Genomic DNA, 14,734 nt, shown 5'->3' on the forward strand with positions numbered 1-14,734 from the left:
GGTTGGGACCGTTGCTCAGCCGGGGGGGGGATCGGTTGTGACCGTTACCCGGCGCGGGGGGGGTCGGTCGGTGCCGTTCCCTCAGGGGAGGGTGTTGCCCCGGTCACCTGCGGGGGCGGGAGGCGGCAGAGCGGGAGCTGCCTTCCTCCTCCTCCTCCTCCTTCCCTTCTTCCCGCCATCCGCCCCTCCGCGGCGCCGCCCGGCCGGGGGCACCCGCCGTGAGGCGCGGGGGTGGCTCGGCCCCGGGAGGGGGGGAGGGAAGGGGGGGGGCCGATCGTCCCTGCCCGCGCACGTACGGGGTGATGTGAGGACACGGCGCCGTTCGCCGTTCCCTGGCAGCCGGAGAGACCGGGCCGCCGCCCTCGCCTTAAAAAGGGGGCTTTTTAAAGGTTTGGGTTGTTTTTTTTTTATTTTTTTTTTTTCGTCGAAGCGGGGAACATTTTGTCACGTTTCTTTGGGGGAAGACTGCTCTCCTGAAGCGTTGAGTTGGAAAAAAAAAATAAAAATAACGTGGCGGGTTGGTTGGTTGCCTGCAGCCCCGCTTCGGGTCAGGCTGCAGAGCCTGGCCTGGTTCAGCTCCTGTCTGACAGGCAACCAGGTCCAGGCATTGCTTTCTGCCCTCCTTCCTTCTCCTTGTTTTTCGGGGAAATTCTTGGAAGTCTCTCCCAGAGCCGTTAATAGCTTTAGAGTGCTTTAACCCTTTCTTGCCCCCGTGTCTTCACATCTCTGTTCATGGTGCCTCTTACTTTAGGTGAAAGTCCTCTCGGAGTGCAAGTGCTGGCATTTGTGCAAGTGGTTGGGCTCCATGATCTCAAAGGTCCCTTCCAACCATGAATATTCGGTGATTTTTGGAGCTGTTATGTTTAACGTGTTTGCCATGCACATCCCTGCAGCTGAGACAACGTCACACAGCTGTGCATCTTCGTGAGATGATGTCACCAGGGTCATTCTGTGTTAACTGACACAGTTAACTCAGTAGCAAAAATCCTTGACTTAGGTGTGTAAGTGATGTCATCCAACAATTATAGTTTCCTCTAGAGCTTTAGACCATCTGAACAGTGTGGTGCTTGATGTTGCTTTTTTTAGTTAAAACCCCTTTTTCCGCAGTATCTAAGCATGCAATATAACAGCAGCAGGCTGGAGAATCTTGGTCTGTGCTTCTGAATGCCAGGCCTCACAGTTCATTGGTGTGCCTAAAGACTGGAAGAGTTTGAACACATAGTTGAGACCGAGTTGGCACGTGAGCCATAAACCAGCAGCAGAGCGTAGCTTTGGGAGTCACTGTCAAACACTGAGGGCACTTTATGAAGTTTGGGCATGCTTTCTGGAGAAGTCAAGCGTTCTGCACACATACACACAAATTTTCTGTGATGCTTGCGTTTGGGAATGATATGATTCCATTTGTCTTCATGTGACTCGTAGTGCCTCTTGGGATACCTAACCCCCATGTGGTATCGTGCCTTTCTAAAGTACAATGCAAACAATTCCCACTGCACTTTGAGGACTGTTTTCCTTCCTTCCCCCCACCAGCTTCTGTATTGGTAAAAATAAGATTAAAATGCTTTTGCGAGGTGTGGTAGTCTGAATCAGTGATCATACCTTAGAGCATCTTACTGTCAGCTGAAATTTGTCTTCTAAATGTTACCAGAATGAGATCAGTGCTGAATAGCAGTTGCCTTTCGGGGCTGGGAAACAGCCTTGTCTAAACAAGATTGGAGGTCGGGATTTTTTTCCTCTTTTTGCATGTATGCAAGCGTGGGATGTGTTTACTCAGAGCAGTGTAATCCAGGAAAGTAACTCTGGAAACGTGAGCTGCACACATATCTGTTCCTTTCCTCCAAATCTTACTACTTCTCTTTTCTTTTCTTTTTTTTTTTAAAGAGTAGCAGGGGTAGGAGGATGAGCCTGTGGGGGAGGGTGAGAGCTGAGCTGGTTGGTAAAAGCCTTGCCGCGGGCATGGGATCTGTTTCAGTTGACCTTCATCGTGAGCAGACAGTATGTGGGTGGTGTCGGCTTTGTATTCTGAGTTGTCCTAATAGCCAGTAATCCGATTACATTTAGGTTGACATTGTGGACATCTATGAGTCTATCCGTGAAAGGCAGCGTCATGACAGTGAAAGGTCTACCTGCAGCACCTTGGAGCAGAACGACATCGAAGCCGTTGAAGCGCTTGTTTGTATGAGCTCCTGGGGTCAAAGATCACAGAAAGGTGACATATTAAAGATAAGGCCACTTACGCCCTTCTCGGATTCTGGTGATTTCACAATGCACGCTGAGGCTACGTCTGAATTACCAAAGGACTATTTATCTACGCTGGTAAGGAAAACATGAATGCAAAATAAATACGCCTGACACCTGGGTGTTACATCTCTGCAGTGTTTTAACTTGGCTGGCAGAGAGAGCTTGCTCCTCTGCCCCTGGTGCAGAAGAGCTGCGGTACAGCCAGTGCTCTGTGTGTACATAGAATAGTTGGGTGGGCATGTTGAGTTTGGGTTTTTCTGCTGTCTCTGGAACGGCAAATGTAGGGCTTTGATTCCTTGTTAAGTCTAGATGTGAAAGCCCTTGCTGACAGATTATTTAACTTGACAGCTGAGGATGCTGTCTGGATGGCTATTGGAGGTTTCTTGGAGCGCTTGGAGTAAGTCAGAATGGCAGAGTGAGCCTCAGAGGTTCAGCACCAACTTATCTGCAAGCACTGTATGAAAACATTTTCACTGGACGAAAACATTTGCAAGCACTTGACAACACTTGCCTTCGCTCTAGCCCTTATAAGAGAAAGTACCGGTTAACATTATGAAATAGACAGTTTAATTAGTTTCTGCGCTATGTGTTTGTACATGTAGTCTGTTACTTCTCCAGTGCATTGGCCTACTCCTGCTGACTAACCTTGGTTGAATCACATTTCTTTTTTGGTGTTGCAGTTTATGTTGCAACAAAAGTAGGTATTAAAAAAAGGGCTTGGTGCCATTCAGGATTCAGATGGTTAAGGCCCATTTGTAGTGTCCAGTTATGTCAGGAAAAGGGAAATATAGAGGAAAGATGCTGAGATAGAAGCCCGTCAACCAGCTGCCGCACTCTCATACTCCTGCTGCTTAGTCTCTTGAGCAGCACAGGACATAGGCATGAGATTTCAGTGGTAAAGGAGGAAGGAGAGGTGGTGACAGCAAGACAGCATAGAGAGAAATGAGTGAATAAGAAGGGAGAGAGCATTTCCATTTGTATATCTCTCAGAAGTGGCCACCAACTGGTGGGGTAACCATTGGTAAAAGATGTAGGGCTTGCTGGTGGCTTGAAATTGAAATGCTGCAGTATTGGTGTCTGCTGCTAGTCTGTTTTCTGTGAACAGCAGAGAGCTCATAGCCTCTTACAGCTGCACTCATTGCTGAGGGGAAAGGAAAGAGAGAGGTTTTTGTAGCACAGTGAGTGGACATGCAATGTTTTATCCAGGTTTACATCTGCCTCATTGCCTGCCTTTTATTAATGTACTTTTGAGCATATTGAGAATGGCCATCAGGTGAGGCAATGCATGCTTTAATAAGTTTGTCCCAAGAAGCAGGTTCTGAGATTCTGGGAAGAGGGTGTAATTTTATTTTTCACAGTAAAGATAGTGAAAAATTGTGGGATGAAATTGCATGGCTGTGTAACGGTGTTTTCTTTTTTGCAGTGCATGACCCCTCCGCACAGCCCTGACTTTGTCGAGATATCAGCTGCTATGCTCCTCTCCTCACAAGTCACTTACTCCAAACCGAGGACTGTCATGGCAAATACAGCTGCCTGCTCAGTCACGTCAGCGACCGGTGCCTCTCCCATACCCAAGCCATCTGTTACCAACGTGGAGCGACAGTGCACTCAGAAGCCGGTGACGTCCGAATCCTTTGCCCCTCAGCCTTGCAGGGCCATGGCGACAAGCGTGATACGGCACACAGGTGATAGTTCTGCTTACCATCACATTCCTGCTGCGCAAGAGAAAACAAAGGTAACTTCAGGCTACGGCGCTTCCAGAGACTGGTGTGGAGCGGATGACCGAAGACATTCCAGGCTGCCACAGGACACGTGTGCTGCAGATGATTTAATTAACAAAACCTCTCCAGTACATCAGCCTTATGCACATGACTCCAGTGATACTGTGACCAATAAAGGACAGATACCAGTCCGGCCCGTTTCACCACAGACCCACTTACCAAAGAATTGTGAGAATGACTTGCAAAAAAGAGCTACCCCGGTGACACCTGCCCCCGTTTCAAGCCCTCAGGTTCTCTGTCAAATGATCCCTTTCAATGGACAAAGCAGTATGATCAATGCCTATGTCAAGCCTTCAACTCCAACAGTCTCGACTCCCATGAAACCTATTTTGCCGCAGACAGCCCCGCTCTCTCAGCCTGTGCTCATGGGACCTTCTGTGCCTCAGGGGACCGTCATGCTGGTTCTTCCACAGACTGCTGTCACACAGACACCACAGTGCCCCCAAACAGTAATGACTGTTGGGAACACCAAGTTACTGCCCCTTGCTCCTGCTCCTGTGTTCATAGCTTCTGGTCAAAGCTGTGCCCCCCAGATGGACTTTTCTAGACGGAGGAATTATGTTTGCAACTTCCCTGGGTGCAAGAAAACCTACTTCAAAAGCTCCCACCTCAAAGCCCACCTTCGCACCCACACTGGTGTGTACCACAGGGCAGGTTCTTTATTGCTCCAGCCCTGGCTTGTGTTAGGGACCTAAAATGCATGTTTTTTGGGGGGGCTGGGAAAGGGAAGAGGCAGGTGACCAGGGAACTTCTGCTCATCTCAGGGAAGGAAGGAATGTTCATTCTCCGTGGGCAAGCAAAACAAGACAGACTTTGTTCTGAGACCTCAGCTGACCCTATAGCGTTAGTTGAATTTCACATGCTTTAGTTGGAGCGAAGCTTTGCCGTCTGTGTGTGTGTGTGTGTGTTTAGGTTTGAGTGGAATCCTGCCATCTGGACTAGATCGAAATGAATTGTGCAAGTCTCCATGCCCCTTTTTCTGGGGCATGGAGAAGTCTGGTGTAAGCAAACCATAGTACAGGTAGTTGCTCTTAATTGTTACACACATAAAAGAAAAGAGATGAAGTCGGAAACCACACATTTTTTTTGAGTTTTGCTTAGGCTAAATGGGAGTGCATTGAGATTTTGGGCTACTGTGTTAGGACGTAGAGCTGCTACAGGAACATAGCTGTTTATTCAGTTACAGAAAGGGAATTTTAAAGGTAAATGAAATTAATTGTAATTAATGTGAGCTGATTGGCTCCATAAGATCCATTCAGTGTGGAGTCAGTATATTTGTGTTTTACTTATCCTTTTTCTAGCTCAGAGATCCTGTTAAGTTAAAACTAACGAGTTCTTAGAGACTATTTTTGATGTTGAAGGGATAGCATAGCGGGAGATTGGTACAAAATAGCTCATTCAAAAGTTTGTCTAATTTTGGTTTTCCTTGGCTTTTTTCCCCCACAGTCTCTTGCCCCACAGACACTGTGGTTTATTGGATGTCAGCTTCTGTGGCAGGATTTGCATTAATTTGCCATCTTGTCTTTACATTTCCTTTGGGGAAAGAGCTTACACCCTGTATGAAGCTGATAATCCTTCCTTGTAAACCAGAGCTCAGAGGTAGAATGATGCTTCTAGTTCTGGCTTGAGAGTTAAGTGCTGCAGGCTGCTCAATTAACTCAGCACTACATGATAACAAGTGTCTTGCTTTGAGTCTGTGCTGCTGCTGATCCATAGGGAAGCTGTGTGTGTCCCTGCACCAGGATTAAGACAAGATGTTTATGGGAGGTGAAGCACACAGACCCCTCACTGGCCAGTCCACGTTACAGGATTGGGGGACAGAGTAGTTCAGCTTTTTTTTCCCCTGTGCACTGAGTAGCTATGTGACATCATGTACACCAAACATAGAAATTTACACTCAATACCTGAAATAAGAACAACGCTTCTGTGGGACTTCCTTTCTGCTGGATGCTTTTGTTCTGCTCCAGAGTGTTACCGTACATTGGGGTCATGTGATCGGTGTTTATCTTGAGATTTATGGGGTTTGCTGGCGGTAGATCATGCTGTTTAGAATAGGTCTGATGTTGAGCAGTTGCTCAGGGTGACGTGGGCACTGCTGTCATTCCTGGACATGCAGAACTCCCTGGGGCTGTCTGTTGGAGCTCCAGCTGCGTGGGGATGGCAGGACAGGTCCTTCCTCGGTAGCACAGGCTGGGATGGTGTGTTTGTGTGTAGGACTGAGCAGCAGGGCTCTGAGGCTCAACTCCAAGCTTCCTGTTTGCCCACCGTATTTGCTGATGCCATGCAGCAGCCGTAGAGTTTGGGTCACACAGGGGTGGGGGCAGAGGGTTGCTCCTAGTTCAGTCAGTGGATAAGGTAGCTTTAAACCCAGTTGAAAGAAAAAGATGAAGGATCTTGGGTAATTGGGGTTTTGGATAATTGAATAAAAAATAGACTCGATTAAATAACATCTAAAGAGATATGAGGGAATAAGTAGAAATCACACCTGTGATTTTTCCCTGGAACACAACTTGAGCTTAAGCTAATGTTGACTGCGCACATGAGCAGGTTTCACTGAATTTCACTGAATTTTTAGAGTTGGAAGGGACCATAGAGATCATCTAGTCCAACTTCCCTGCCAAAGCAGGACCACCTGATCAGCCAGGTTGATCAGTTTTTACATGGCAGGATTTGAGTTAGTTCTTTGCTAAAACTATAATGCAACTTCTCAAAAGTAAGTTATGCTTCTTTTATTCCCTGCAGGAGAAAAGCCTTTCAGCTGCAACTGGGAAGGCTGTGACAAGAAGTTTGCCCGCTCAGATGAACTGTCACGCCACCGTAGAACTCACACGGGAGAGAAGAAGTTTGCTTGTCCCGTGTGTGAGCGTCGCTTCATGCGCAGCGATCACTTGACAAAGCACACCCGCCGCCATATGACCACGAAGAAGATCCCCAGCTGGCAGACAGAGGTTGGCAAACTCAACAGAATTGCCACAGCAGAGAAACCGAAAAGCAGCAGCTCTCTGAGTATGCTCATCCCCATGCCGTCGTCGGTCTGTCAGGGCTAGCGAGAGGAAACTCCTTCTCTACAAACTTTCTGAAAACCAGGAAGAGCTCTGATGGTTGCAACAGAACTGACAATGGCTTCCCCCCCTCCTCCTTGTTTGTGCATACTTTAGTTTCCCTTAGGTCCTCTGTTAATAATGCTATGTGAGAAACTGGTCGTATCTTTCCTCGTCCCTTCCCTATGTGTTTTGTTTTCAATCCTTGGGCAAATGCAATCACCAGCACTTCAGGAAAGCAGAACTCTTTGGAAATGATTTTGGCAATAGGTTAAAAAAGTCACGTGTAATGCTTGCTGTTAATATTTTGATGGACAGTAAAACAGGGTGATTTTTAATTTTTATACTAGTATTTTCTATACCAAATATATTTTGTATTTATTCGTTTTGGTCTTGATGTGCAGGCAAATTACTTGACCTGCATTAGTAAGGGTGTGCAGTATGAGACCCAGAGTTTTGGAAATTCCTTTTCAATAAACCTACAGTATTGCAATTAGAGCATTTTGTAAACACATGATATTTGATAAGTCAGAGTGGTTGGGATTTTCACACTTGCAGATCTTGATCCTGCAATGGGCTGGTGCTGTTACACCCTCCTTACGCAGGTGACACTGGAGGTTTGAGATCTAAGTGTGTCATCGTTTTTAAAACAAACCAAATCAGAATTCTTTTCTGAGAGAAAATCAGTGTTGAAATCCTTAGCATTTTATAAATTCATACCCTTTGCAAGTGGAAGCCATTGTGACTTTTGGTAGAAGTTTGATGTACTGGGCATTCCTGAGTCCACACTCCACCAGAACGAAGTTTGGAGGATCCAGATTTCTCTGATGGAAGTAGAAGCACAAACACTGTTTAGAAGCTTTGACACTAAAAATTATGCTTTATTTTTCAGTCCTACTAAACCAGCGTATCAAAATCTACAGAAAAATGCAAAAACGGCAACCCATGAATAATTAGCTGGGTCTCTGTTTATATTTTTTTTTTTGAGTACAGGATAAATAGAAAATTAAGAGGTTTTTTTTTTTATGTATTGTGGATGCTTGTGCACCTTATAGGAAATTGTTCAAGGCTTTCATTTACCTGTATCAAAGCACCAGAGGAAGTACTAATTGTGTTTTGAATTAAGAAATAGCCACCGTGTCAACTTGATGATGCTCTTCATGTGGCCTTATACTTCTCCACAGTACTTTGTATGAAACCACCCTTTTCTATTAAATGAGATATTCTCCCTGGTGAATGGATTTTCTTTTACACCCGGTGTGAATGTGGCTAAGGAGTGGCATCGGTGGCTGGAGTGCTGTGCTGTGCTGCCCTGGTGTGAGCAGGAAAGGTGCCGGGACCGCTGGGTCTCCGTGGTGTGTACTGCCCTGGAGCTGACAGTACAGCTGCTGTGCTGTCAGGCACTGGGTGGTGTTTGCTGGGAAGCAGCTCACCTGCAGAATGAAATGTTCCTGTAGTGTTGATTCATACTGGAATCTTCTCCCTTCAGTCGCTCCCGCTTAGTTGAGCACTGAGGAGGACGTTTTTTCCTGGATGTGTAAAATGTGGATAACTAGGGATGCGCTCTCCTGCCCTGCTTTGTTGTTGTTGTTGTGAAATCCTGGTCTTGCTTCTCGGTGTGGGCAAAGCAGGGTTCTCGTCAGTGTCACCTGGCTCTCGCTCCTCTAGAATTGGCAGAGACCCATTTCAATTGAAAGCAGAATAAGTCACTACTTTTACATTTAAGTCTGCAGTTATAATTAAGGATAGTAAGTTTTCAAACTGCACTATATTGGAGTATTGTGCTCGGCGTGCTAAGGTTTCTGTGCCTGACTTTTGGGGTGTTGGCACCCTGTTGGCTTGACACCGGCTGCAGTCCTGGTGTCTGCAGGGTACCTGCTGCTGGGGTGGGGGTGTGTGTGTGTGCACCTCACCTTGTGCTCCCCGCAGGCCTCGCTGGGAACCCCTCTTCCTGCCCAGCTGGGTGCTTGTGCTCCTGCTGTTCTCTGTCCATACCCAGTTTTCCAAATTCGTGTCCTGAAGAAAAAGATATTGCTGCTCTCTTGTTTTTTAAAAAAATAAAAATATTTTCTTTTTTTAATTTTTCCTCAGCAGTCCCTTAGAACAAGAAGTTTGACTTTTGGATGCCGTTTTAGCATGCTTTTAACTGGGGGAAGAGTGTCCCGTCTCAGTCCAGAAGCCAATTTAGTACTTTGTTTATTTTACAGACCGACCGCTTACGGTGTTCACCTGAGCAAAACAGTTTGGAGGCTCGTGTCGTGATTTAGTAAATCATCATCTTATAATTTGTTGCATCATAGAGGGGCAGTGATGGACTGGGGAAGATGGTGTTTCCAAAGGTGCCTGTCACAATGTGGAAAAGCGACGTCTCTGTCTTTGTTAGCTTTCCCTGGCCTGGTTCCTCGCAGCCCGCTCCTGCCGGCTGTGGCTGCCTCTGGCCACCCGTGTCCGTGACCCGTGGCTCTCTCTGCCGTGGATGTGTGTGAAGAGCTGAGCGGCGTGGGCTCCGTCTGCTCTTTCTGCTCCTTCCCGCCGTGTGAGGGGTGTTTGTGCAGTAAGTGTGACTGGGGTAACCGCTCTCCTTGCACTTTACTGCCTGAACTACACTGTTCAGTCCTTTTGAGCCTAGATTTTAAAGATACGGAATCACATTTTTGTACCTGTTTTTATTAAATAAAAAGTATGTAATGTGACTGGTTTTTAAATCATCAAAAAATTGTGAATTTTCAGGTTTCGTACATGTCCATTCCAGAGCTATGTAAATCCCTCTGGATTAGGTCATATATCTAGGCCAGCGGAAGACCTTGGGGATCACTAGTTGCAAAGGCAGGACTTTTTGAGTCCTGTTGTAAATTGGCCAGTGCTTTTCCATTTATAATTTTACACGCTGCTTCTTGTGTGTTTGGTAGAACGTGTTCAGCACCGCTAGGCTGTGGGGTTTTTGCACGCTGTCTGTAAAACAAGAGTCTGGGGGTTCGTAACTCTTCTGGCATTGCCTCCACAAGATATTGGCAAAAGGTGGTGGTCTGAGGGCTGCCCTGTTGGTGTTGCGAGCTGTGCGTGGCACGAAGGCTGGAAATAAAGAAGAGATGAGAATTTGACCCAAAAGATGGCTGTGTTAGCCCTGCTCCTTCCCGTTCCCACGTACCTGCTCTCTGGCAGGCTGGCTGTCACCTCCAGGTCTCAGCTGGGAAAGAGGTGTCCAGCCACGCTGACAGCAGCAGCAAATGCTTTCAATTTTTAAGCATCTCTGCTATTTCTTTCCCCCTCACCGGTTCCCAAACTGCAGCAATGTGTGCTTCTAGCAGGTTCGTGTTTGGATGCAGGAGACGAGGGTGTAGTGACACCAGCTTTCTGTCACAGCCTTCTGCTGCAAGGTGACTCAGGCTCTGCAGTCAGCCTGCGGGGAGCCGTGACTCAAGGCTTCGTCTGCAGAAGAGCAGTTGTTCTTGGAAGTGTGTGGAAGATGAAAAGAGAAGATCTGGTGGATGGTCCTGCTTCCCCCTCCGGAGAAACACTGGAAGGAAAGGCTTGACTGCGGGATCGATGCTCTGGCAGAGTCGCACAGACTCTTCAGCCCTTGGGCTCTGCAGGTCTCCATAACACTTTTGACTCCCAAGGGGTAGGGCATCTTGTCCTACCTCTCTGTTCCTGCTACTGTTTTTCAAGGAAGGCTTTTCTAAGCATCCATTCGTATCCTAAACAAGATGTAATTTTTTTTTGTATTGTTCTCCATTGCTTTGCTTATGTGCAGCACAGCTGTGGGTTTCACAGTTCTGTGATCATCTTTCTGCTCCTCTTGGACCCGAGCTGAGTTCCAAGCTGCTGTGTGCAGCCAGGAGGTGTGGTTTGTGCTCCTCCTGACGGGACCAGAGCCTGGGACAGCCCCATCCTGGGAGAGAAAACGGCTTGCTCGTGAGGGAGCTTTGCTGTGCTGACACCGGCACCGTGCAGCCATTTGAAATCCATGAAAAACAGGAATTTTCTAAAGAAAAAATGCACGTGTGCTCAAACGCGCCCTTTGGTTTAATGCTGAATTTTGCCATTAGACTGTCGTTGCTCCTGTGGTTATACAGCCAAATCTTCAACGCAGCAGCAGCTTGCCTTGTCCTGCTCACAAACTGGTGAGCTCTGGTCGGCTTGTGGTTAGGATACTGGGAGCGTGGATCCGTTCTGGAGCTGGGTGGGCAGAGGTGGTCCCACGCTCGGTGTGCTCCTCTGGCTTTAGGCTCCAGCTCTGGCTGGCTTGCTGTTTCCAGCTGTGAAAGCTGCCTGTGCTCAACGTCCTGTGAATGATGAAGGTGGCACTTCATCTGTCACATCTTGTGAGCCGAGTCCTGCCTCGGGACTGCATCTGGCTTGAGTTCATCTGCTGGGATAAATCTTCTAACTGGTTTTGAAGTTTAATCTGGAAGCCCAACTGCCCGTTAACCTTCTGTTTGGATCCTGTGGCTTGAGGCGGGCTATGGCCAGGAAAAGGCAAACTTCTCCCATGTGTGCAGAAGGAGTGAATCGTGACTCGGAACCTGGCAACCTACAGACTAAGGAAACAGGGAGACGGATCAGAAGGAAGCCCCAAAGCCTCAGACACGTCTGCTCGCAGTCTGTGCAGTCAGTGGGGTTACCTTCCCCACAGCAGGTGTGTTAGCACCCAGGCATTTTCTTTCCAGATCACTTTCATCCTCTCTCAAATGCAGCCTTCCTCGTTTTCTGCCTCAGTCCTCGCATGTAGGAGATGGGGTGAGACACATCCTGATGTGTGCAGGAGGCCATGGGCACATCGTCTACATGCAGGAAACTCAAGGAAGCTGGACCATACCCTTTCCTGGGGGAGTTTTTCCTAGATAGGGGGAATACCTTAGGTTTGACTTTCTCCCTTGCAGTGCCTCTTGAGTTCAGAGCCGTTTCTTTTCTGTTGGTTATCATTGTCCAGATAAACCCACTTCACCCTGTGCAAATAATTGCCGTGTCCAGAGTGTGTGTGTGTGTGTAAAACCCCCACCCTGTTGTGGATGCCACCTCTACAGGTGGTTGTGGTTGCTCCACCTCCACCAAGTGTGGTGGGGGGCTCTGCCATGCTTGTGTGGCACAACTCCAGGGCTGCACCTCCTCTGGGACAATGGCTCTGTTTCAGCTCCCAGGGATGTGTGTGTGTGGGGGACTAGTTTGGCTGAAAGCTTGGGGTTTGATCCTCCAAGGAAGGAGGTTGGGGAAGAGCATCCCTGGGGTGGTGCCACCCTCCTTTCTCCTCTAGTATTGTGAAGGCAAGTAGATGACAGCAGGGCACTGAACATCGTGTGTCAGGGAACTATTAGCTGCTCTGCTCTCAGAGGTCTTGGCAATGGGATGCTGGTAGATAATGCATTTGGGACCAGCCTCGCATATGCTGAGCAAAAGGACCAGCATTCAGAGTCCTAGAGGCAGAGGTGGACTATAAAAACCTTCTGGGTAGCTGTGTTATGGTGACTGGCTGCTCTTCTTCGTTCTTCCCAGCCTTCTCGCCCAAGCTCGGATCAAGTCACAGCTTTGTTTCCCCCACTCAAGTCTACCTACGGCTCCCGACTGAATTCTTGAAGCTTGTAGAGGTTTCACCAGATGGCTACACACCAGGTAAAAGACAGCACTCTTCCTAAAACTACTCCGTCACTGATCTGTTCTCTTCGTTGCTCTTTGGGAAGGAGTTCTGACCACTTACCGGGCTACTGAAAAGGCAGAGCTCTGCAAAAAGCAGCAGCACCCACTGCAGCGCTGTCAGAAAGAAAAGGGGAAAAAAAGGATCCAAAGCATTTGTTTGCACATGAAAAACGCAGATTTGAGTGAAACAGAGAGTCTGAGTAAGTGTGTGAACTGGTTCTGTAGTTTCAGGTTCATTGCATTTTTTTAGATCTTAGGTTGAGTAATTTAAAAAAATATGGCTTTAATGCTTTCACCACCAGAACCTTTCAGCTGGCATCTCGTTGCATGCCCAGGTAAGAAACCTCCTGAAGCCGTGGAAGTCGCTAAGCTCAGAAGTGTTGATAGCTCTTCATCCATTAGCTGAAAAAATGACCCTCTCCGGTCTTCTCAGCAACTGTGCTTCTACCTCACTTGAAAAGTAATAGAAGTTATGTGTAGGCAGCCAGCTCTCCTCTTCAGACTGGTGCAAAACAGTGTGTAATATTTGTCATCGTTAGATGAATAATGTGGTAATGTGGTTAATATACATGGCCTTTTGCTGTTTTATTAATGGGGATTAATAGTGTTAGCTCAAAACCCACGCTCAGGTACCCTGTCTTACACTGTGTGTATTGCAGAGGAGGGTAGTTTCTAAATGATGAATGAAAGACTTTCCAGAACACTACTCAAATCCAGCAGAACTGTTTTAGGAAGTATTGGAAAGCCAAATAATTTTTTGTTTTATAAGTGGTTGTGATTTGATGATGGTTATACAGGAGTGCAATGAAAAGAAAATAAACTTTCTGATAATTCAGCCAGTGGGATGTCAGCATTCTCTGCCTGAGATGCGGCAAAGTGACCTCCATAGGGCAATTGTCCTTTTTTACTAAAGAGCAATTAATTCAAGGAGTGTCTCTTAAAATCAGTCATGGCCTCAGGTACTTATTAAATATGATTATTTGCCTGCAAATGATCTAGTGCCCTACTTTCCCTGAGCAAAGGATGGATCTAAAGGAGGGTGACACTGGGGCCAGGCAGTTGAACTGTGCAGCTGTGCCTTCCCAGGTACCAACCCCACTGCCACCCCCTGCTATTTTTAGGGTGCTGCTGGGTGCAGGTTTGACATGGGTGGAGGAGCACAGTCCTTGAGGATGCCTGGGCAGACTGGGGAGCTGGCTGGGTACCACCACCCTCTTCTGCATGGTATGAGACTCAGAGATGGTTGTGAGCTGGTCTGGCTCCATGGTCAGAGCACAGCACAGAGAAAACCTGCAAGACCATGGCAGAGTTTGAGGCCTCTCCTTGCATCCCAAAACTTCTTTCTCCCACCTTTTCCCTGGTGCAGCGACTGTCCCAATTGCATGACTCCCTTCTGGACGTTCCTGTGGCTCCTCCTTTTCTCTTGATGACGCTGGAAAGGTTACCTGTGAAACCCATTGCACATTTATTCCAGGTACAGAAACGTACTTGTCCCTTTGCTATTTGATAAGCTAATTTTGTAAGAAAATTTTTTGCTGTGTCCAGGCAAAAGAGATCAAGAATATATTCAGTTCAGATTTTTTTTTTTAATTAGTCACAGAATCATAGAATGGTTGAGATTGGAAGGGGCCTTAAAGATCACCTAATTCCAACCCCCCTGCCCTGGGCAAGGACACCTCCCACCAGAGCAGGTTGCTCAAAGCCCCATCCAGCCTGGCCTTGGACACCTCCAGGGATGGGGCAGCCACAGCTTCTCTGGGCAACCTCTTCCAGTGTCTCACCACACTCACAGGAAAGGATTTCTAATCTGATACCTAACCTAAATTTCTCCTCTTTCAGTTTAAAACTGTACCCCTCGTCCTATTGCTGCACTCCGTGATAGAGAGTCCCTCCCCATCTTTCCTGTAGGCCCCCTGTAGCTACTGGAAGGAGCTATAAGGTCTCCCCGGAGCCTTCTCTTCTCCAGGCTGAACAACCCCAACCCTCTGCAAAATTGTTAAAACTTAGGCTTTTGTCTAGGAGAGCCTGGAATGGGTT

At 47.4% G+C, this 14,734-nt stretch overlaps 1 protein-coding gene across 1 annotated transcript in view; it reads left to right on the top strand.

The window, feature by feature from the left end:
* Nucleotides 1-7,188, top strand: part of KLF11 (Kruppel-like factor 11) — a 17,932-nt gene extending 10,744 nt beyond the window's left edge. The window contains exons 6-8 of the mRNA XM_014956745.1: nucleotides 2,062-2,316; nucleotides 3,665-4,658; nucleotides 6,765-7,188. Of these exons, the coding sequence (XP_014812231.1) occupies nucleotides 2,062-2,316; nucleotides 3,665-4,658; nucleotides 6,765-7,069 (1,554 nt within the window). The 3' untranslated portion in view covers nucleotides 7,070-7,188. The remainder of the gene's footprint in view (nucleotides 1-2,061; nucleotides 2,317-3,664; nucleotides 4,659-6,764) is intronic.
* The last annotated feature ends 7,546 nt before the right edge of the window (nucleotides 7,189-14,734 follow it).

This window comes from Calidris pugnax, unplaced genomic scaffold (genome assembly GCF_001431845.1).
Source record: "Calidris pugnax isolate Ruff unplaced genomic scaffold, ASM143184v1 scaffold171, whole genome shotgun sequence".
Lineage (NCBI taxonomy): Eukaryota > Metazoa > Chordata > Aves > Charadriiformes > Scolopacidae > Calidris > Calidris pugnax.